This window comes from Xenopus laevis, chromosome 1L (genome assembly GCF_017654675.1).
Source record: "Xenopus laevis strain J_2021 chromosome 1L, Xenopus_laevis_v10.1, whole genome shotgun sequence".
In the NCBI taxonomy this organism is placed as follows: domain Eukaryota; kingdom Metazoa; phylum Chordata; class Amphibia; order Anura; family Pipidae; genus Xenopus; species Xenopus laevis.
In genome coordinates this window covers 81,196,180-81,221,825 of record NC_054371.1, presented here as the reverse complement: position 1 = coordinate 81,221,825, position 25,646 = coordinate 81,196,180, and the positions used below count along the sequence as shown (strand labels likewise).

At 36.5% G+C, this 25,646-nt stretch overlaps 1 protein-coding gene across 16 annotated transcripts in view; it reads left to right on the top strand.

Annotated features, from left to right (window-relative positions):
* The window catches only part of pdlim5.L (PDZ and LIM domain 5 L homeolog), a 159,980-nt gene that overhangs the window by 109,174 nt on the left and 25,160 nt on the right, over positions 1-25,646 (top strand). For 9 of the 16 annotated variants that reach the window (XM_041579355.1, XM_041579379.1, XM_041579310.1 and 6 more), the window contains 10 exons: positions 267-439; positions 725-761; positions 7,175-7,204; positions 8,511-8,645; positions 9,613-9,726; positions 10,971-11,099; positions 13,122-13,328; positions 15,570-15,728; positions 17,132-17,263; positions 21,977-22,092. In XM_041579355.1, the coding sequence (XP_041435289.1) occupies positions 267-439; positions 725-761; positions 7,175-7,204; positions 8,511-8,645; positions 9,613-9,726; positions 10,971-11,099; positions 13,122-13,328; positions 15,570-15,728; positions 17,132-17,263; positions 21,977-22,092 (1,232 nt within the window). 16 annotated transcript variants of the gene reach the window in all.

Genomic DNA, 25,646 nt, shown 5'->3' with positions numbered 1-25,646 from the left:
TTCTTATTTGTGCAAATGGTTTTTCTATTTGCAACATTTTCCCTATAATGTGCTTCCAACCTCTTTTTACTTCTTGGTTTGTCCTACATCTGCAAAGTAAGAACAAAAAGGTGTAGGTGGAATAGCTTGAATTTTTACTGGTTTTAAGACCTGTGCTACTAAACACCTGGGTCTGCCTCAGACTATTATTATTATTATTATTATTATTATTATTATTACTTATTTTATTACACCAATACTGATGTTTGACTTTTCATTCTACCCAGTCCTCCACGAAAGCATATTGTGGACACCTACACAGATATCTACCATACTTCAGTCTACAGTGATGCCAGTAAGAAACGTCTTATGGATAACACCGAAGACTGGCATCCCCGTACTGGCACTACTCAGTCTCGCTCCTTCCGTATCCTGGCTCAGATGACTGGTACTGAACATAGTAAGTGAATAGATTTTCATCCGATTCTAGACTGAGACTGTTGTATTTTAGATAAAGATATGTCAAAGTTATGTTTAATGTATGAATAGTGCTCATCCCTGCAGCTTGCTGCAAACAACAAATGTTTTTAAAGTACTGTATCTTTTTACTTTTTGTTGTTTTTCCCTTTCTGACAGTGAGGGATAGTGATTATTATGAGATTTTATGTTAAATAAGAATATTTGCTTGCTTGAGAAATGTTTAAACACCTTCTTTTTTTTGTTTTTTTTTTTGTTTCCCAAATAGTGAATGAACCAGAACCCGAGAATGTGCAAAAGACCAAGTAAGTTGAATTTCTATATCTATAATTGTACTAAACGTTATAACAGCAAGACTCCTGTCTAGTTCTGCAAGCATCCTGTGGAACTGTGTTGTCAGATTATGTCCTTGAATGTAAGTTGTTTTCTTTTATGTCTTGCCTGGGATTTCTGGGTTTGCTCTATAACGGCAAACACTGGATTTCATAGCATGTGTTGTATTTTGATTGGCTAAAGCCTGTTTATTTAAGGGAGTACTGCTGTGTGCCATGGAGTTTAATAGCATGATGTCGACCTGCTTTCTGGAATTGACGTTCCATGTTGTTAGTGTCATTTTTGTTTATTGATATAACTTGTTCTTGATGAGAGCATTCAGCCGAATTTATTTCTGAACAGCCTAGATAACCTGAGCTCATTGGCATCAGAGATGAGTGAATTTAAATTTTATTTAGCAAGACTTATTGCTTGGATTATGTCTGACTTGTGGTTTGCGCAGACCCAGCTAAGATCCATTTGATTTGAAATTTAATTACACCAATTCATTATGTGAAGAGTGTAAAGTCTGATCCAAATCGTGTAAAATCTGGAAAGTTTATAAAACAAAAAGTACCATAATTCTTGTTCAATTATTTTTCATGTAAGGGCATTTGCTCATCTCTCATTGGCAGACTAAGCAATAAGCAGCAACAATTTAGGTGCATGATAATTAAGCATCTGTCTTTATTATTTCCTTACTTCTTTTCTCTATCCTTTCTCTCTTTGTAGGGAAAAGATTCCTGTGCATACAATTAGCCCCAAATACACAAAATTACGTGACTGGCACCATGGCGTTTCAGCTCGCGTTCTTAATGTTCAGTGAACTGTCGCACTTTGTTTAGGTTATCACTTTTCTAAACTGATGGCTTTACCCTCTTACCTTTCCTTTCTTTTGCATGAGGATAGATTCAGTGTGTGCATAATGATTTAGCTGTGCTTTAAGGGAGGAGATCCCAGTGGTGGAACAAGACCATGGAGGGCCCCAGTACCAGAATATAATTTGGGTCCATTTTTCCACAGGAAATTACTTGAAAATCACTTATTACATCCATATTTAGAAAGCATTGGACCCATGGGTGTATTTTATAAGTACGTAGTAGTGCCATCAAACATTTTAAATGCGAGGCCTAGAGCCTGTGGGAAATAGGAAATTGGGAAATGTTATCCCTATCATGAGTTACAGGATTAACATTAATGAAGTATGTTAGCTTGTTCATTGTAAATGATATTCAATGAAATTATGTCAAGATAAAAAGGATGTATTTTATGCAATTTGCCACTGATTCATTTAGGCTTCCGTAACAGTTACGGTATGTGTGCATTATATAATGCCCTTGTGCTGCTTACATTTAGGGGATTATTTAAGGTCGGGTTTGTGAGGTTTCTTTCTACCTCGAATAAACTCACAACTCGAATGTTTGCTTATTTATGAAAAAACGTGATTGAATGCAATTGGGGAAAACTCGAATACTCACATTGATAGTTACTGGCAGAAAAAAGCTCAAATTGATTGATTTTTTTCAGCGCAAAACACACAAAACCCCCCGAAAATCATGAAGGCTTAAAAAATGGTTCGAGGGGCCTTTGCCATTGGCTTTTACATGACTTCGACACATTTTAGCTGGAGTGTTTTCAGATTCAAGCTTTTGCTAATTTGGGGCATAATAAATCTCAAAAAAAATGTAGTTGTTTTTTTTTTTTTTTATCCCGAAAAATTCAGCTTTTTACTGAAACTACCCTCAAAAACTTACATTTTTCAGGAAAGACACAACTCGACCTTTGATAAATAACCCCCTAAAAATAAGTAAAAAAGATTGCAAAAGAAGTATGGAATTAAAGCCTGTCTAAACCCTGTCACACACCAACAAGTTTTGACTGACCGTTCATATCAATAGGGCTGCTCTAACCCATAAAGAGCCTTGGATTTTAGAAAATACACCCATAAAATGCACCAAACGTTGTTTTGGTAAACAGAACTCAAACATGTAGCTCTGTATTGGATAATGCTAGCTGGCAGTACTTTGCCATATCCACCCTAGGAATGCATTGTAGATGTAACCCACTCCATAAAGTACTTTTGGTTAAGCTGACGTAGAAAAACAGAGGCAACAATCAGAATTATAACAAATTTCTCAATAAATATGGTCCCTTATAGTGAGACACTGAAAACTCCCAGACTTTTGTGACCTTATTTATGGAAATTCTAATGAATCGATTATGATCAGAATTAGTTCATTTTCTGGAAAACCAGTCTTCTGATACCTTTTGATTAAATTAATATTTATTATGTGGGTCTATTTATATTGTAAATGTTGATTTGTTTGAGTTGTTTCCTGTTTTACATTATATTGCCAAAAGTATCTGGACACCTGCTGTCCAACATCTCTTTCTAAAACCGAGGCTATTAATATAAAATATGCACTTCCTTCTCTACAATAACAATGTTTGCTATTCTTGGAAGACTTCAGTCTCTGACTGCCCCCTTGGGGTACTATAAAAAAACAAACGGTCTTTGTGAGCCCCTCTGGCCTAAACTCCCCTGATTTTACCCAATACTCAGTCTGATACTGGCAGAATATCCACTACGTGTTGGAACACTGTTGGTTGGTTTATCAGTTTCCCCTGCTCCAGTGTCCAATGTCCGTGATCTTTACACCACGCCAGTCAGTGTTGCGATTGTGCATTGTGATGTTAGGCTTGCACATGGCTGCTCATTCATAATAAACCCCACACTCCTAATCAGTAGTTCTGGTTCTGCTGTTGCTCACAGAGAGAGTCTGAAAGTCAGCAGTAAGTGTTTTAACTGAGGGCATGACATTTTGGCAAAAAAATGTCTGGATTCTTTTGGCCATATGATGTAGTCTGTTGAGATGAATGGTGTATTTTTAAGGAAAATATTGTAAGTTGTCATCCATGGAATCATGGATACATTTTGCTACCATAAATACAAGAGCTGATGCAGAATACTACTTAGGGGCATATTTATTATGCTGTGTAAAAATATCGCAGGATAATACACTACACATCTCCAGGCTCGTGTGAATTAACAGCGGCAAATCTAGCGTTCACATGGTGAAAAATTATACACAATGTGATATTTTAAACCACTATATACCCTGTTTTTTCCTGTAAATTTTGTTTTACACAGCATAATAAATATGCACCTAATTGTACATGCAGTTCTAGGGTTCTATGCACAAGGAATTCTATTTCTGCATCTTCTATTTGAGAACTACATTGCATAAAGACCTAATAATGTATGACTTGACAGTCTGCTTTTCAATTTATAGTGATTAAACAGACTGTCAGTGTTCCATCTGTATATAATTGTGCAGCTGTACAACAAAATGTTCTGCATTTATTTATTTAAAGCCTAACAATGCATTTATGTTTGTTTTGTCAACGATAAGTTGGCTTGCAAGAGCATTACTGGAATACATAGGTGGGGCTATTGTGTGATTTCCAAGTTTGCAAACTTTCTAAAGAAGAAATGTAATAAAATAAGTTGCTGTTGTTAGGTTGTATTTGGCAATATCAATAAATGTTTCCATGTTGGTTCAGTTGCAGAGCTAAAGAAATTTAAAATGTGTGTGCAGTTTATCTGCCAAGTAATATGATATTTCATTTAGTTAATAAATAGTGATGAGCAAAATTTTTGGCTAAGTTTTGCTGCAAAAATGACGCCCATAGACTCTTATGGAGGAAAAAATATTGTGGAGCGACAATTTTTTGTTGCCCATAGACTTAGGGCTGATTTTCGCTGTTTCGCAAATTATTGAAGTTGCCTTACAATAGAAGGCTATAAGGAAGAAATTGACAGTATAGGAATTGAAGTACAAACAGTATTGGCTTCACTTTAAAAAAAAAAAAAAATTCCGTAAAGCCTACAAATGCAGCTTCATATATCTTAAGAGAACTTCACACTTCACCAAAATAATAAAACATATTATTTTGCATAATTGAAAGAAAATTGCAAGCAGTATTCAATGCTCATTAATTAAACATGTGCTGGGATTCTATCATTAAAATATTTTGTTAATGTGTATTGGAAAGTTGCTCACAATAAAAAGGAAAAAGTCTGTTGTGGGAGGAGTCCACTTTTAAATTCTTTTTTCCCCTTATGAAAATGTTGCCAAATACTTCCTAATAGGAATAGCAAGAGAATTAGCATTTATAGTTTTTCTGTTAATGAATGGTTTGTTTTTATCTATGGGATTTTTCATTTATTCTTAGTTTTATGTTTATGCAAAACTACTGCTCATAATGCTGTTGCAGCTTTCAGAATGAGATTTATCCTGGTACTTACTGAATTATGGTGCTGAAATTCAAATACTGTATTTGTTTTAACAACTAAATAAATGTTCTTCCCACCTAAGTTTCTTCATTGTCTGTATGCAGTTGAAAAATAGTATTCACTACTGAAGTTGGAAAGTACATGTTTCACAGTGTATTTACTGCCTATAAAGGACACTAACAAGAGTTTAAGGCAAAAACAAAAATGCAGTTTAATTACAAGGGCTAACTATAAATTTACCCCAAAAATACAGTGAAAATATACCCTATTTCTAAGTAAGGTTTACTTCCTCTGTATTTTATAAAAACACATTAGCAAATTTTTATACTATACCGTGTCTGAACAACTAGTTACAATTTTCTCATTGAAATGAATAAATGAGCTTATTTAGAGGGCAACGTCTAATGCATACAAGAAAATCTTGAATTTACGAACAGTCTGATGGCCCTATATGACTGTGATAAAGGCTCCTCTTCAGCCACACACACAATTTAGAAAAAGTGCATACTGACCGTAGGAGAACCCCTTAATACATACCAACTTAATACATACAAAGAAATTATCTGGTTCCTCTACTGTACCTTGGAGTCGTCTTTATCATATATGTTGATTTGATTCAATCTTCAAAACCTGTTTATAGAATTGGCAATAGTTTGATATCTTCAAACATAGCTGCCTGGAAACATATTTCTATACAGCATTGCATTTCTAGAGGCAATAAATTGTTTAAAATACAGTATAAAGTGCACTGCAACAGGAATGCAAATTAATGGTTTGACTGCATATAGGAGGGCACTGTAGTAATTGTAAATTAGTGACACGACACATACTGAGCCAATTAAACGGTCTTGTGCTCTGAGGAAACACACACAGGCAAGAGCATAACATATAGTTTCTTCCAGATAGTGCCCCAGTCAGAGACGAGCTCTGGACTGCACCAAGCAACCACCCTGTCTGACTATATGTACTTTATACTGGGTTGCTGTGAAATGGGCATTACCTGAGGCATTCTCCCATTTTTAGAGCTGTATATTCTTGTTTTTATTATGAAAGACTTACTTTAATAAACAGGGCAACTGATTACCCAAAGTGTACAGTTGTCTAAATGGTACGGAAGATTATTAACCAATTAAATTGGGGACCCACACAAGCATAGAAGCTATTTCATTTAAGTCAGACTCTGAAAGAACAATATAAAGTGTTGGTGACCATAATACAGGCTTTGACAAAGTTGAAATGTGTTTTACAAGGGGATATTAAAGTTATTGTGAGAATTTTATTTTGTAAACTAAATGCAACAGACATCATAATCACATGCTGTATAAATAAAATAACAAACATTTTTCTGGTTCAGTTATGGCATGGCTAATAGCTTAGCAGACATTTATGTGTTCTTCCAGGAATAAATTATTTGTAGTTTAACTAAACATCTGATATGTTGCTAATCATGCGATAAGTGATTGTTCTATAATTATGGACCAAAGCTGAGTCATATGGAAGAAATGTGAGATGTGCCTATTATATAAATTGACCCTGTCCAACAGATAGGAACAACGCACGTAACATCAGTTGCACTGCAGTCTCTGTAAGCACATTATGCTTGTGGAAGTCAAGGGCCAGTCCTGCAAACCATTACTGAAGTGCTGTGTAACTTACTGCCACTATATGATGGCTAGCTAGGCATAGCACTAGGCCACACACATGTATCAAAGCTGCAGTGCTGACCTGTGTCCAGTAATCATGATCATGTTTCTATGTATTCCAAATAGCAATGAGCATCTCTTGGGCTCCACTAACGTGACAAGTAATATGCATGTGTCTCAGCTAAGATAAAAGCTTGGCCACACATGTGTCTTTAAAATTATACTATACAATTTGCATTAATGTATGTTTATGATGACCTGCTGATCCCAATTGATATCTATGTACTGAACAAGCTTAAAAATGTTAATCTTCTGGGGTCCAATACCCCTACTATAAATGGCTCCTTGTATGGACTGTGACAAAAGTTTGTCTTTTGTATGGCCACCTTGTGAACAAAGTGTCAAGCTATTTTATTTTGTTCAGCTGAAGAACTAAGAGTAATTGCATAATCTTATTTATTCTTAGGGAAAGTAATATTTGCAATGGAGATATCAGGTAACATGGTTGAACCATATGTGTTCTTTTCACCTGCCTGCTGAATACTTACACCCACACCATACTTTGTGAAGATTTCACTTTGCTAATACTTAAAAATATTTAAGGCAACCCAGAGTTTAATTGATAATTCACCTCTGAGAGTTTTGTAACAGTAATACCCACAAACATACAAATAACACACTCCATGCCCTATTCCCTTCCATATGTCCTGGTTGCCCATGCTTTGCTAATAAATCACACACCTGAATAAAAGCAAGACTTGCTATAAAATGGGTCATTGGATATTGGGCATCATCAGAGACTTGTTTAAACTGGTAATGCTGGTAGGTACCGCATGGAGTTCTGAGTCCACTTTGTATCTACAATGTAGCTAGAATTCTTATTTTGTTTAGTTAATGTAGATTTGTGTATGTATTAAATGTATATTACCAATAAAGATACTAGCCATACTGGAAAGTGCTTGCAAATACTTCTAATGAAATTGAAATCCGTAGTATATAAATAATTGCTGTTGGTTATTCGTCCAATGGGTTATAGTTAGGTTTTATATTTTCCCAGTTTTAAAGGGATTTTATGAAAACTACAGTAAATCCTTAAAGGTGACCATACACGGGCAGATAAAGCTGCCGATATCGGTCGTTTGGACCGATTTGACAGCTTAGCTGCCCGTGTATGGGGGCTTCCGACGGGTCATCCCGATCGATATCTGGCCACGATATCGATCGGGAAGGTTGGATTTTTACCCGACCGACCCGTCGGAGCCACTTGGCACATCGTAATTCGATCGTTCGGCCATACGGACGAACGCTCGAATTACCCTCGATATAGCCACGCAGTTTAGTGGCATATCGGGGAAAGATCCGCTCGTTTGGCAATGTCGCCAAACGAGCGGATCTTTAAGTCTATGGCCACCTTTAGAGTATAAAGTTGGACACTGGACACAAAAGCTGTAAAATCTTTGTTTTTAATGGGGAGTATACTGTTTTATTTCTATAATTGTTGTGATGTTCTGCCTTTATCTAAAGGAAAAATCACAATGTATAGCCTTTAATTATATAGGCAGGGCAGAAAATTTCAATACCAGTTAAATAGATGTACAGTAGTTCTTTTACTGAACATTTATGGAGAAACGCATTGATAGCGAAATGATTACTAATCAATGTAAAGTTATCCCTAGCACTTGATGTATTGGCTTTCTTTTCAAAGTATATTCAGCATCGGATGCTGTCATCTTGCTAGGGTGATACTCTGCTTTTCAAGTCAATACTGTTCTAACAAGAACAACTTCTAAATATCATTAAAGCACTTCTGTAGAGTTTCCGAAAGAAAGAGAAGATCAAAAACTATTGCAGAATACAGAAGCCTGTTCAGTAGCAACTCAGACAGATGAAGCTTCGCCTGTAGAAGAAATGACATTGATATTGGATCCTTCAGTGAGGTCTGATTGCTTCTATATTTGTTCTAAATTATTACCAGTCACAATAATCACGTCACTGACCTTGTGTGTTTATAATTATTGTATTTAATAAGAGAAGAGGTACAGGGTAACTGCAAAATCTTCTTGCTGTGGATGATCTGCTGCTATCTCCTTAGCAGCAGTGATGTATTCCATGACACTTCATATTTTATTGTAATTAAGAATCTTTTATATGACCGTATACAGGTATGGGATCTGTTATTTGGAAACCTGTTATCCAGAAAGCTCTGAATTATGGAAAGGCCAACTCCCATAGGGTAAATTTTGATCAAATAATTGAAAAAAAGTGTTAAACCTTCATTCCTTTATTCCTTTATCTCTGTGCTAATAAAACAGTAGCTTGTACTTGATCCAAACTAAGATACAATTAATCCTTATGGCAGGCAAAACAATCCTATTGGGTTTACTTAATGTTTAAATCTTTTCTAAGTAGACTAAAAGTCTGGAGATCCAAAATTACAAAAAGCCTGCTTATCCAGAACACCCCTGTCCCAAGCATTCTGTATAACAAGTCCCATACCTGTTCCATTATATATTCTTCCTTCGCCACTACAGTACTTATTAAACAGAACATGCTGAAAGGAAAACTATACCCCAGAACAACTTAGCTCTCTAAATTATAAACAACTGCTCCTATGTAAAACCCTTTTCACATAAATGTATAAAATCCAATGTGTCATTTTTAATTTGCCCATAAAAAATAAGAGCCATTGACATTTACTTTTTGCATACGCCTATTACTTAAACACTTCACATTACTTTTGACTGACTCCAAAGCACTGTCTTACACTGTTCACATTCCTAGATACATGACTCATGAAAGTGAAACAATATTTATGAGGAACAATGTTTTAAAGCACTTTTGACCATCACGTATTTTCCTTCTTCGTCTTTATTATATTAAACTGAAATATGAACGTATGGACAGCAGGCAAGAACCTGCAATGTTGGAAAGAGAGGAGACCTCTTTTGTGTCTTCATGTAGAACATCCCCAGAAAAGCCATCTGTTCAGACCAGCCCTTCTCAGTCTCCAAACAGGAGGTAAACAATCCGTGGTTCAAAGCTGGACCATTTTTTCAGTTTCCAGCCAAACTGTATGATCACATTCATTTATAGTCCCGAAATTAGTTTTTGGGTCGATCAAACTCCGATACAATCACAACATGCATCAGCACAAACCTGCATTGAACATAGACCCATTCTGTGGACCGATTAAAACAATTAACCATCTAGGTATTTTTGATCAGATGTGTGAAAAGCCTATATCTAGCCAGCATTACCATAACATGCAAGCAATAGCAAGATATCTGGGCAGTTATGGCAAGCTTGTGGCACAAGCAAATGTAGGTAAAAGTCCAAGTATTTTTTTAATTTTATAGAGAAAGGTTGGCAAGACAAAAGGGCATATTTGTCAAAGAGTGAAGTAAGAGATCACCACATTTCAGTAGAGTGAAATTCCGCCACTCTCCATTCATTTGTATGGGATTTTTAAAAGAGTATTTATCAATGGGTGAAAGTGGAAGTTCATCCTTTGATAAATACGCCTTTCAAAATCTCATAGAAATGAATGGAGAGTGGCGGGAATTTCACTCTACTGGACTGTGGTGATCCAAAGTGCTCAATTTGCCCTCTTGCTTTTCCATGGTAGTTACTAGTTACTGTCCATTAGATATCATCAAAATACTGTAAAATATAAAGCATCAAGGGCCAGTACTCTGCAGCTAGTGGCAATAAAAGTTAGAACTGGTGCTGTGAACAGAACCAGTAGCCTCAGAGTGACAATTACTTCACAGACAATATGTCTGTACTTGTAGCAAGTATGCAATGAATACCAGGCACTATTTTGGAAAAAGTTTTTTACTTCCTTGTTTTCTGACAAAAAGTCACACTATTTCCCTCCTTCCCCTAATTTGCATATGCAAATTCGGATTCGGTTCGGCCGGGCAGAAGGATTCGACCGAATCCGAATCATGATGAAAAAGGCTGAATCCTGGATTCCGTGTATCCCTAATGAATATATATGTTTAAATAGAGGTCCCTTATGAGCATCCACAGATCTGAATCAGAAAAAGTACTTTAATAACAAGGTATAGCATTTCAGAAAATCTATTCCAATGATATGAAAATAACAAAACTTCAGGCAAAGTAAATTTTTTCTTTTCAAATTTTATACTGATAAAAAACATTTCTAATTTCTCTTGATTTTCTGTTTATTTTGTAACTCTTTACTTTCTCTTTGTTTCTTCCTTTCTTTTTCCTTTCTTTTTCTTTCCTTTTTTCTACAGAAAGTCAGTATTTGACAATCCTTTGGAATCTTTACCAAAAGCTGCGCCTTTCCCTCCTGCTACTGTTCAGATATTTAAAGTAAATAGTCAAGTAGCTACAATCACCAAAACAGCATCTGTTTATATGAGGTGGGATTCCTTGCTGGCATGACATAAAACCTAATTACTTCAGACAAATACTCAGTATTCTAATCCAAATTACTTTTAGATGCATTTTAATACATGGTTTAATGCACACACGCATGCTACTCTGAACTCCTCTTAAACTTCTCCTCCAAGGCGACATACTTACTACAGACTGCCTAATACTTACTACAGACTGTGTTTATAATCATATTGACTGATTTCTGTAGCAATTGTAGTGCAACTTTGTTCCAAAGCTGGTTCTTTTTTACTAATTGCTGGAATAGAAGCAAACTATATGAACGGCCAACTGTGCAGCTGTAATGTTTTTGGACCAACCATTGTTTGAAGTGTACCGGTAAAGCTCATCTGGTAGCAGACCCGTTGATCTATCATGAGCTGCTTTCTGCAAAAATTAAGGGCCCATAAACATCTGTTTTATGGGTTACCAGTTCTTCTGGAAGTAGCTGCCAGCCTGTTTCAGTCATGTGACTGCATTAGTGAATTAAAATATTTGTTAGCACAGTGCTAGACAATTAAATAGGCATTTGACTGTACCTACTGTATGCAGCACTCGCCATGTCACAAGACTCCGTTGTTCCCAGAGGCCTCCTGTATCTGGTACTCTATTTTCCGCCGTTTTACTACTCTAGTTCCACTGGGATTCTGTGGTTAAAAAAATTGTAAACTGACATTTGCACATTGTACTCAGCTTACGTCAATAAATGACTCCTGCAGTTGCACTGCTAGCATTTGAGAGCTTTAACATAGTTTACTCTTCTGGCAGCAACTAAGGCCTTACACTACAGGGACAATTCACAAGCAAACTGTCATGCAAATTGAACTACTTAGTTAATAATAATTATGTAGCATTGCAGCAATAAAATAAACTGATGGAATCACCTCTTTTTGAGCTGCAAATAAACACAAGGGTGCCTTAATAAAACCACTTAACTCATAGATGCAAATTACACCCTGCCAGTGTCTTATTCGGAGTCAAGTTTAAATCTATTTGTATGATAATTGTGGGTACAAAAAAGTGGAGCAACTGGCCAAAGCTTGATACTTAACAGCTATTTTGTATTTTTGAATCTTGCTCCATGTTTGTAAATTAACTTTATAGTATCATATAATAATAATTCAAAGTCACATAGAAGTCCTAGGCAATTACTCTACCTTATGAGCTAAAAAAATGTAGTGAAAGGATGTGGAGGAGTATCAGCTGCTACCAGTGTAATAATATTCCTCTTGATGTGATGTCCACTGTGGCTTAAAAATAGAACCATAAGTTGATTGTAGGGGAAGAAACAAATATTTGTTCCATGTCCACTTCTACTATTTGGAAGGGTTGAACTTGACTTATCTTTTTCCAACCCAAATTAATTATGTCTCATCCCTCACAAACCACTTACGGAATGTGAAGCTTGGCACGCACAGGCAGATTTAGCTACTTGTTATAATAAGAAAGGGTAACATCTGCCAAAGTTTAGCCGACCGCTGATATGTTGGTCATTCTTATAGGCTTGGCCATAGATGCACAGATATCCGGTGTATGTATGGTGGGAGATGAGACGACCAATATCGGCGATATTTCTGCCGTCTCCTCTATCGGCCGAGGTGGAAAATTTTGGAAGGCTCCTAAACATCTGCCAAAAATGAATGCTGAATTGTCAGGAAAGAACGTTATTGTGACAAGTATTGCCCCTTTATTAGCATAACCTCGCCCACCTGGTCACTTCACTATCTAATGGCTAAATATTGGTTCATCATTTGTGTCGCACAATTGAATACTGATCCCCCTGTTTGGCCATTGAGATAAAAAGGCAAATCTGCATAAGTGTGCCAAGCTTTAGTCTTTGATGTTTAACAATATATTTAACAATGCATACAAATATGATAATTAGCTTGTTGCTTATATGGTACACCGTGTATCTACATATTGAGGTACAAGAGTGCAGTGATTAGCTTGAGTCACCAATGCTAGACCACTATTTCTTATTGTTTATTACTGATGTTTGGCAAATAAAGGTCATCTATGATAATACCAGACCCTCTACTGGAGAATAGTAGTTCGGCAGCAACTGTAACTAATGGAATTGGAACAAAGATAAATATCAAAGAAAAATGCAGTATTGCTACTCAGACGTGTGACAAAGTTTTGACACCAGCATCGCCTACTTGTGCTGTGGAATACACAACCAGCATCATTCCTTCATCCTCACAAGCGGCCTCCAGGTATTAAGAATGAAGTTCTAATATAATGAGCTTGATTTTACAGAACAGCTTTAGGCACCAGATGTCACTGTTACTAAAGGTCTTTCTAAAACTTGGGCAATTGTCTCATGTGTCTGTACTTTATTCCGCATGGTCTTGTGTATAAGGCATGGCAGCTTTCCATTTGAAAGATAACCAACATAAGGACAGGCTGCTTTGTGACATTTATCTTAACTGTTTTCAATTAAGGGACATTCGTTCTTTTTATTGTACCTCTGTCTTCTGTTTGTTGTGACCAGCATCCATGGAAATGGCTCTCTCGTGTAAATTGTTTTTAGATTACCTCTCCAACTTTTCCCAGAGAGTGCCAGCAGTCATAAATGAAATACTTATTTGCTGAGCCCTTCATGTTCCCACAGAGTGTCTTCTTTAGCTAAATGTCGTACTGTTTCGTCACACATCTTTACTGTACTGCATTCATTCTAATCACTTTCCTGTGTTAATATTTGGAATGTTACTTCTCTTAAATTGAACTTCAGTTCTTACAAATAGACCATAATAAGAGTGTAAAAAATGTAATTTACTAACGAAAGATTGTAGGAAGCTGTGTAAAATTTAAAGGCATATTTAAAAAGCTGTGTTCTTGTTATTTATAATTTTGCACGTTAGTCACGACATTTATAGAAGTGTATTTACAGAGCTCAAATACTGTCCTCAGACCTAATGTGAACCATTCAAACCAAGTGAAAAAATCCAAGCAGCAAGAAAATTCCAGTGTTAACAGCAGTAATGATAACATTGTTTATACAGAGCATTTTTAAGCAATTCTTGCAATTTGACAATGGGCTCAGTGTCGGACCTGGAGCATAAGGGTCTGGCCACACAAGCAGATTCAGGGAGATTAGTCGCCCCAGCGACATCTCCTCTTCTTGGGGGCGACAATCTCCCGAACAGCCTGCTCTCTACCGGCTAAAATGAAAATCGCCTGGGGGAAGGCACACGCGGCACTTCGTTTTCCGAAGTCGCCCGAAGTTTCCTTGTGTGGCCAGACCCTAAAGCAGCCCTGACCAAATAAAATAAAAGCAGCCTGCATTTACTCGGCTCCACTTTATCGTTATCATAATCATTTATTTATATAGCACCAGCAAGTTACTCTGCAGTAAAGGTCGGGGTGAGCTTGGTCACACAAGGTAGCAAAGTAAGGGGTGGTCCATGGCTTGAATGCCATTGAATGGTGTGGTTAGGGACTGGCTGAGCACGCTTATTAGATGGAGGACAGCGACTGAGCTAGACTGTAGCAGTTCCGTTTGCAGTTTTATACAATGGGGGTCATTCATCAACTCTGGGCAAATTTGCCCATAGGCAGTAACCCATGGCAACCACTCAAATTGCTGCATTCATTGTTCTACTTGCAGCTGGCTTCAGAAAGCTAATCACTGATTGGTTGCTATAGGTAACTGCCCATTGGCAAATTTGCCCAGTGTTGATAAAGGAGCCCCAATGTGCCTTGACGGGCAAATACCCCCCTCTTTAGGTAATGATAGGTCCATTTTTCCCATAAATAAGAGTAATGTGTGAGGGCATTTTTTATGTACACTTAATATATTTTGTCTATATACTTCTGTTTTGGAGCTGCGTTATTACTTGCATCAGCTAGTGTTTTGTAATCCATCAACACCAGTAGGGTAATTACTATTGGGAGTAAGGGTCCCCTGTGTATGGGGGCCTCCGATATGCCCACCAGACTGATATCTGACCGAAAATCACCCGATGTCAGTCGGGCAGGGTTGATTCTCTCGTCAAAGAGGAGCACATCGGCTAGTTGATGCGCTTCTTGCTTGTGATGGCTTTATTTGGCCCTAGGGCCAACAATCTGATTAAGCCCTATATCGCCCACCTTAGATGCATATCGGGAAAGGATAGTGTATGGCCAGCTTAACTCTTCCACATTTAGCAGTATAACATGACCCTTCAAGAAAACATGTATTCTAAAACACACACACATCTGTGATGTCTTTTTGAAACATTTTAACTTTAAGTATAAATTAAGCCTTATACCTCTGTGACAATGTGCTTTATTATCCTAATCGTTTGTCTAATTGTTTCTTAGAAAGCGATAGTATGTCCATTTGCAAATGTGTACGATAGTCCATAATCTATTAAAATAGAATTGTATTTACATCTTAAGTTCTGTGAGTCTTTCTTTACAAAATCTCTTTCTTAACTTGCTTTGTTTCCCACTGTTTCTATCTTTTCTATAAGGATTTATATACCAGAAAACACTATGAAAAATCCCCTGGATACACTGCCAAAATGTGCTCCTTGCCCTCCTCCAGTGCTTGCTCCTCTTGCTATCCAAAACTGTAAGAGCAAAGTCAATGCCGTGGCGGCTGTGACTGCTTTTGTAGGTGCCCAGGCCAGGTAACCACTACGTTTTTTGTAAAGGAATTGCTACTCAAAGTTTTAATAGTGAGCCCTTGTTATTTCTCAATATTTCTCAAACAGTTGCATTCTGGCTTTAAAAAGTTGTTTAGTCAAGTTAATACAAAAAATCCTTTGCACAAACCAGTGAATAAAACCGTTCATACATGAACTAGATAAAATATAATAGTATGATTTTCAGTACATATATGCTGGCTGGTGGATACGTCAATCACAGCTGCAAATCTAATAATAATAATAAGTTGGCAGTACTGTGTATTGCTACTTGTACGATATCCATTTGTTCAGCCCACAGCTCAATGATCTGATATCTTATAGGACTGGCTAGTGTTTGGCCTCCTAAGGATTTAAAGGATCAGTAACACCAAAAATAAAAAGCATTTTTAAAGTAATTAACATATAATAACATACTGCACTGGTAAAAGCTGTGTGTTTGCTTTAGAAAGGCTTCTATAGTTTATATAAACAAGCTGTTGTTTAGCCATGGGGGCAGCCATTCAAGCTGGAAATAGGCGAAAAGGCACAGGTTACATAACAGAGAAGCCCTGTCCAACACAATGGTGTTTTATGCATTATCGGCTATTTGACCTGTGCCTTTTTTCCAGCTAGAATGGCTGTCCCCATGGCTACACAGCAGCCTGTTTATATAAACTATAGTAGTCTTTCTGAAGCAAACATACCGCTTTTACCAGTGCAAAGCAACAGTACATTATATTTTAATTAGTTACACTTTCAGTTTTTGGTGTTCCTGTTCCTTTATGCAAAATATCAGTTGTCCATCACAGTTTACCTATGTTGCAATCTAGTGCATTATATCTAGTAACAATATTAGTGTCAGCCTGGGAGAGGGAAGAATTAACAAGGACAGATGGAGGTGCCTATGAAAGTTATGTTGTTTATGCCAGATGATAACTTGCAATTTTTCTGCGGCCTTGTATATACTTAATGTACAAATAAAGAAAGTAGACTGTTTTATTAGGCTGGGCACCAAGCTCAAATCCTATGTATAATTCCCCAATTAATGGCTTGCATTTGCTAAACAGTACTTATTAATCTCTACTGCCTTTCCTTGTATATTTGATCTGTATGGTGTATATACAGTGACACTTAGGAAAGTGTGAGCAGAGAATCTACTTTTAGATACTTCATTTGGGTATTTAATGACTGCCTATGTTAATTTATGTAGTCTTTTCTTTAGAGCTTTTACATACAAGGGTTTAAGGCCCTGGTGTTCAGCATTGTTAAAAATGTATGTTCTGTTATAGTAAATAACAGGTATAATTATCATAATATGAACATAATTTGTGTGCAATTCAGTTGTGTTTTGGGGAAAAAAGTATTAAGAATTTCCTTTTGCTATCCCATATATTTTGCTTGCTCAGACTTTCCGATCCCTTTGTCTCTCGCTCTCTCTTGGATGCTCTTCTCATATCTCCAATACCTAAGCCACCTTTTCCAACTTCTAAACCATCAAGAAAATCCACTGGTGGGTTGTACACAGGGCAAAATCACAGGTGAGATATGTGTGATATATATGAAGGCTATATGAAGGCTTGCAAGTGGGGCTTATGTGGTTATTATGCACTTATTTAGCTTCTTTTTTTTTTTTAATCAAATCATGTGTATGTGTGTGTATATATATGTATGTTTATATATATATATATATATATATATATATGTATGTATGTATATATATATATATATATATATATATATATATATATATATATATATATATATATATATATATATATATATATATATATGTATGTATGTATATATATATATATATATGTATGTATATATATATATATATATGTATGTATATATATATATATATATATATATGTATGTATATATATATATATATATATATGTATGTGTATATATATATATATATATATGTATGTATATATATATATATATATATATGTGTATATGTGTATGTGTGTGTATATATATGTATGTTTATATATATATATATATATATATATATATATATATATATATGTGTATATGTGTGTATATATATATATATATGTGTGTATATATATATATATATATATATATATATATGTATATATTCCAACATGTAAAAGAAACAGGTCAACGTTTCGGTCCCCTGCTTGGACCTTTATCAAGACCCAGATCTACATTTAAAATCACTATGAATAGGTAAAAACATATCAATTAACCAATCAGTATACAGCCTCACTCTGAAGCGTGACATCATTGTAAGGATAACCATTTCATTTGTTATTCAACCGACATATCAAGCTAATTTAGCAACAAAGTGTAAGAGGACCACATAATTGTAACTTTGTATCACATCATTATCTTATCTTTGACTGAGGAAACATGAAAAAGAACAATGTTCATTTAACCCATATGGTGACAGTGTTTAATTTTTTTATCCAAAAGACTTCTCTTTTTAATAATTCTCTTGATCTATCACCACCCCTACGTAGAGGTGGTATGTGGTCAATTGCTATATATTTAAATGTGGGGAGTCTGTGGCCCTTTTCCAAAAAATGTTTGGCCACCGGTTTCAATGTCTTACCATCTCTAAAGGCTACACTAATTGCGGACCTATGTCCATCCATCCTCAGTCTCAATGTTTGATCCGTTTTCCCTATATATGAGAGGCCACACGGGCATGTTACCGTATAGATCACGTGTGTTGTGGTGCATGTGATGTGATGTCTTATAAGAAATCTTTTCCCAGTATGGGGATGTAAGAAACTCACACCAGGGTTCATGGTTCTGCACGATGTACAGCTAGGGCATCGAAAACATCCTGGTTTATTCTCCGGTAGCCAAGAAGTGGTTGTTTTCTGATAGCAAGTTAGAGGATAATTTTTTACTGGAATATCCTTTAAATTAACCCCTCTCTTAAAACCAACCATTGGCGGGTTAGGAATTCTGGTGGATAAATTACTGTCTGATTTTACAATATTCCAATTCCGTTTAATACTATTGCAAATTGCCTTAGAGGCATTGTTGTAGGTAGTACTAAAAATGATATCCGGAGGTTCTCTACGAGTACTCCTTGGGTTATTAACCCTGTCTTTAGCTTTAGTTAATGCTTGTTCAAGTACTCCCACCGGGTATCCTTTCTGTTTAAACCTTGCCCAAATTTCATCAATCTGTTTACTCCTTGCATCACTTTCTGTATTGTTTCTCAATACCCTACAAAATTGTGAAATTGGTAATGACCATTTGGTGGCTGGAGGATGATAACTATTGTAATGTAATAAAACATCTTCTTACGGTATAGAGTATAACCCAAACATAATCCTTTACGGAATATTTGAACATCCAGGAAGTTAACAAATTGGTCGTGTACTGTAAAGGTACATCGTGCAGACACATGAACCCTGGTGTGAGTTTCTTACATCCCCATACTGGGAAAAGATTTCTTATAAGACATCACATCACATGCACCACAACACACGTGATCTATATGCTAACATGCCCGTGTGGCCTCTCATATATAGGGAAAACGGATCAAACATTGAGACTGAGGATGGATGGACATAGGTCCGCAATTAGTGTAGCCTTTAGAGATGGTAAGACATTGAAACCGGTGGCCAAACATTTTTTGGAAAAGGGCCACAGACTCCCCACATTTAAATATATAGCAATTGACCACATACCACCTCTACGTAGGGGTGGTGATAGATCAAGAGAATTATTAAAAAGAGAAGACTTTTGGATAAAAAAATTGAACACTCTGTCACCATATGGGTTAAATGAACATTGTTCTTTTTCATGTTTCCTCAGTCAAAGATAAGATAATGATGCGATACAAAGTTACAATTATGTGGTCCTCTTACACTTTGTTGCTAAATTAGCTTGATATGTCGGTTGAATAACAAATGAAATGGTTATCCTTACAATGATGTCACGCTTCAGAGTGAGGCTGTATACTGATTGGTTAATTTATATGTTTTTACCTATTTATAGTGATTTTAAATGTAGATCTGGGTCTTGATAACGGTCCAAGCAGGGGACCGAAACGTTGACCTGTTTCTTTTAAATGTTGGAATAAATAAAGAAGATTTTATTTAAATCCCAGTGTGCATTCCTATATTCAAACAATTCTATACAACTGGCGAGGAATAGCACCTGGGTCTGATGGATATATATATTCCGCTCGGCTACCGGCACCCTCGATAAAGTCATTAAACATGCCTGGGTGCAGAGACATAAAACTCACACGACTTACGAATACAAGATTAATTCTTATTTTCAGAACCCGGGATTGGGCTGTAACGTCATGCTTAAATTCTGAGAATAAAAATCAATCTTGTATTCTTAAATCCTGTGAATATATATATATATATATATATATATATATATATATATATATATATTAATGACGGCTTAAATGAATAGCCGAAACGTCGAAATAAAATACCAGTTTGTTTTGCAGAAGTCCTGTGAGTCCCTTTTTTTCCCTGCTTTTTTTTATATATATATATATATATATATATATATATATATATATATATATATATATATATATATATATATATATATATATATATATATATATATATATATATATATATATATATATTGCCTGTGTTTAATGTTGCAGTTAATTACATGTAAAAATTGCACATTTAACATGGTCGATAATTTTATAAAGCTTTTAAATAGGGCCCAGGCCCTGCAAATACATAAAGTATATTTTCTCGTTTTTTCTGCATATGTCTGTAATAATGAACAAGTTCATTTTATACCTCTGCACTTTGGGTAATAAAAATGTATCTGTAAATTGTATAGGTCAGGGACTCTGTGTTTCTGGATAGCTCTGCGTGCAGAAAGGTTAAAACAGCAACTGTCAGCAGCTAGAAATTACAACTCCAATTACATCCCAAGTTTGCCATATGGGTATTGCACTAATAAAAGCTCTTAATACATCCAAGTAAAATGTAAAAGGTGGGGTCATCAATTTTTATATTCTGTAGAGTTGTATATTTTGGCTTTTAAATTTTCTAGAAATTGGTTTGATCTCATAAGAATAACTCACAGTTGGTTTAACTTTAAAAGTCAGCATATTGTACAAAATAATGTAATATGTAAAAAGATATAAATGCAGTTTTCTGTTTTATATGTAAGTCTGCAAAACATAATTTTGAGGAGCTGTTTTTCATGTCAGAAAGTACCGTTTTGGTCCTTGAATATGGTTACAAGCCTGCTTAGTGGTATAGCATGCTTTTCTTGCAGTGGTGTATGTTGAGAATAGGTCCTGTACCACTTCTGTACGTGCAGTGCAGCTTGAAATATTTAGCTGCAGAAAGCAGCCCTCAATTCTTTCAGGACAGTGAGCAAGCTGTAGCCCTTCAGATATTGTTGGATGACATTTCAGAACCCCGAGCCGTCTTCACTGTTAGCCTGCTCTGTCGCTTAATCCTCTTATGATCCTGTAAATGGTAGAGTGGATGGGATTTCCACACAGAAAATAACTGATGAGCTTACAGTTAAATGCCATGTTAAAAACAGAATAAACTTTGTGCAGCAATGGTATTTTATTAATGTGACATAAAAAAAAAAATGGACACAAGGCTGATATATGGGGTCGAAACAAAACTGTAAATGATCAGTAGTAATTTTAAGTTAATGATAGCTAGTACAACTTCTTGTTTTGCAAATGAGCAGAAAAGTGCAAAGCTCTGCATAATGGGATTCTGTGCACAGACAGTGATTCTGTATAACGCACTCATGTGGAATGATAAGCTGCTCTGTATAGAGTACATTGTCAGTAGATTTAGAAACTGCTTGATGGGGGCATTTTTGTGACTTTTCAGCAAGTTGTAATTTTTTACTACTGTCACAAAAGGCTAATGAACTCAAAAAACCTTCAGCCTCACCTTTTACTCCATATTTTAAGTAAATCACTAACTGGTAACTATATTTTATTTTGGCTCAATTTGATATCGTTCCTCACAGAACAGCTCTGTGTATTGATATGACTGACTGACGGTGGTGTATTTGCCAGAGATGTGCATAAGTCTCCAATGAATCTAGATTTGTAAATATTTTAGCAATATTCCACAAATTGTGATGTTGATCTTGAAAATTAAACGATCTATGTCTGTGTAATCTATGGCTGTTACTACTGAGAGACTCCTTTTTCAGTGTTTTTCCACGTTGGCTGTATATATAATTATAATATGTATGATATACTCTTATATCTTATATTTCTCTTTTTTTTTTAGCAATGTGACCTTGGAAGCTCCACAGGCTACTGCAGCATCTAAAACTATGCCAATTTCATACAATTCCTCACCGTCCAGCAAACCTGTCACCAGCAAGCCAACAACATGGCAACCAGGTAAATCAGTTATTTCTCAAACCCCTTGCCTAAGAGTTACTTGAAGCAGGTGTTCTATTCAGCATTGCATTAAAATATCTTACCACACATCTTTTTAATTTTCTTTGTCAAATGGTGAGAGTCTATATTAGCCCTTTAAGCGTGTTACATCTAGTGTGTTAAGACTTTTTTCTAAATTGAATTGTCTAGTTCATGCCCTCAGACTTACTCCTAGAGGTTCCGTATAAACACAGCCCTCTTCTGGGGACACTTCAAAAGAGCCTGCCAGGATTGTAGCATATGAGGTGTTGACACTAAAGTCCTTTTATTCAGGCCGGGATTTGTGGCGAGGCCACAAAGGCCCGGGCCTAGTGCGGCAAGTCTGTAGGGGCAGCATGCCGCCCAGCCACATTCTAAGTGCATGTGCGCTCCTGTGGGGCACGCATGACTGAAATCTGGGCCTGCTTTTATGTGGGCTTTCTTATAGCTAGGCATGCACAGGAAAATCTGCTTATATGGAAAGCTTGCCCAAAAAGCAAATATTTGTCTAATTTGTCTGCCAGGTTTGTAGTATAAATTAGATTAATCTGATTATTTGCCACTATGAGCTCTGCTCAAGAAGACCACCACCATGGCCCAATTGACAGCCCAATTTCCAGCCATCCTCATTGATGCCTCACTCTATGTGCAACAGATTTCTCATAGAGGCCATGGGTTTTGGCTTCATATAAGTGAGTGTCTTGGTCCGCAACGAATGACACACTATGTTCATCTCTGAGCAGGTACATCTACTTTTATATGAAGAGACATTCGTCCTACCTTGTCTTGAGCAACAGTGGCTTCAATAGAGGGATTTATGTACTTGCCATTAAGTCTTTTTATCTACATTGGGAGCAGCAGTGGGGTGCAGATGTGAGTATACTTATCTGCCAGCCCTGATAAAAACCCTTGGATAAATAAGATGCAAGTTATGAAATGTATGGCTCTGGGTTGTGGAAACCAGAATAGTGTCTGCACTCACCTGTAGAGTGGGCAGAGCTTTGGGAAAGGCAAATCTGATCACCCTAAAGGTGGCCATAGACGCAAAGATCCTATCGTACGAATCGAGGATTCGTAAGATTTTCGTATCGTGTGTGGAGAGTCCCGACATTTTTGTCTGGTTGACGTTCAGATTACCCCTGATATAGCCATGCCCGTTAGTGGCATATCGGGGAAAGATTGGCTCGTTTGGAATTGTCGCCAATCTTTTCGTCTATGGCCACCTTAAGACCTGGTTCCAAAAAGGAAACTGGAACTTGTCTGCTAACCCCTCTGTGGCATGACCTTAGACTACTATCCTGAATTTTTGCTACTGGGGCCACCTGATTGTCCATCCACCTTCTGCATTGGTTTAGATTGATTCAAATATACAAATACTGATCAATACAGCAGGTAAAATGGGTTACAGTTTCCAGTCTAAAAAGAGAAACTGAAACTGCATGGGCAGATATACTTACCTTTGACCATCTGTGGTCAGGCAAAGCTAATTTTTTCCAAGACTACATTACTTAAGGCAAAATTGTTATCTAGTTGTTAGTTTCAGTGGGGCTCATTTATCAACACTGGGCACATTTGCCCATGGGCAGTTTACTAGAGCAACCAATCAGCGATTAACTTTTTAAAGCCAGCTGCAAGTAGAAAAATGAATGCAGCAATCTGATTGGTTGCCATGGGTTACTGCCCATGGGCAAATTTGCCCAGTGTTGATAAATGACCCCCACTGTCCCTTGCAGCCAGGCAGTGACAAAAATGTTTGAATAAATAATCTAGCCTTAAAATCATTCTGCTTTTTGGCTGCTTCTGGATCCAATATCTTTTATATTTAATATCTTTTTTTTTTTATATGTTATATTTAATATTGAAACAAAACAAAGACTGCAAGCAGTAACAATCGCACAAATTACTTCTAAGTGCAAATACTGTGGTTTAAGTACAAACATGTCTCCATGACATCTAAGAGAATTTATTTAGACAAATATGAAAAAAAAGAAAATGAAATATGTAATTTCAGTACCTTTATTCTTTAGGTTATCATCTTGTTTTTTATTCTACCACCCAGGAAAAATAGGTGGCATTAGTGTTCCTTTAATCGGTCCATCATTTCAGACCTGATGCATTTTTCATTTGTAATCCACTTTGCGTGCACCATGGTAAATCCTTATGCTTTCCCACACAACAGCTTCAAGGGTATTAGTGGAACAACCTGTATGTAATTTTATGGTAGATTATGTGGGGGACTTTAAACGTGAGATCTTGATGGTGTGTTTAAAAAAAGACTTTGGAAAAAGCAAACACTCGGCTTTACTTTAGCTTTGAGGACAGCAATATTTATTATTGGTGAAATAAAATATCACTTATAAACATGATGTAGACTAACGTGGAATCTGATGCAAATACCTTCTGTAAAATCTGTAAATGAAAGTTATTTCCATAAGAGAGTTGCATAAACCAGAACATTTGCAGGTTCTGATGATTAAGGGGTTCCCAGCACCCAAACAGAGAACACATTCTTAAGTGAAGGTGTTATAAATGTTATAAACCCTGGGCCTTTAATTCCTAGGGGACACAGTGCTGATGACAGGGGCATAGTCAGAGTGGATCAAGTGTTGAGCCAGGGTCCAACCTGGGGCCAAAGGAGTAATAAAGCAATTATAGTTATTATATATGCATTGGTCTTTCCAATGTGCAAACTGTCATCCTTCTATACAGTTTGCAGTTGTGACATTTGCTTAACAATGGCCAGATAGTAGGTAGTGGTTTTTGGCAAGGTGGTCAAATTCTGAGTTTCTCAGCTTACACTCTGATTTCTTACTACTACGAAATTGTGCTGCATTTCTTGTTACTTCCTATGATAATCAAACATATCTGACCTGCCTCTTCAAAGCTGGGTTGTGCCACATGAATATTGTCTGTGAATATCCACTGCTGGAAAACTAGGCAGGCATTTTTATGATTAAAAGCATTTTCTTTTGAAGTTACTAATCTTGTTTGCCTCTAGATGGAGCTAACGATTAACGATTCTGTGTATAAATGCATGTTTTTTTTCTCCTAGGCCTCCAATTGTAAAGTAATTTTTGTCTTTCTGTATTGGCAACCCAAAACTGCTTAGGCTGCTTATAGAATTTTCACAAATGTAAAGTGGTCTTTAATGTATATAATTAAAGCATATGAGATAATTATAAAAACCCCAAGATTGTATCAGAGTTCTGAAACTTCTGACTGTAGTATTAACAGGTGAATGTATCGTTTTTCGTTTTCCTGGACTTTGGTGAAGGTGTTACCAGCGCATCAATATGGATTTGTATTCTTCTCTATCACCCACGTCAATGGTCAGGGTCCTTTTGCACCATGTTTACTACTGTCTTAAATATTTAAAAACATGGACAGCGGAGTACTGATCCATAGAGATCAGTTCTTGTTGCATCCAATCCTCACTCACATTCTGGTGAGCCCCGCCCTTATTTGGTTTGTGAATGCAGGCCCAGATTTGTGGAAAGGCCACCAAGGCCTGGGCCTAGGGCGGCAGGACTTTAGGG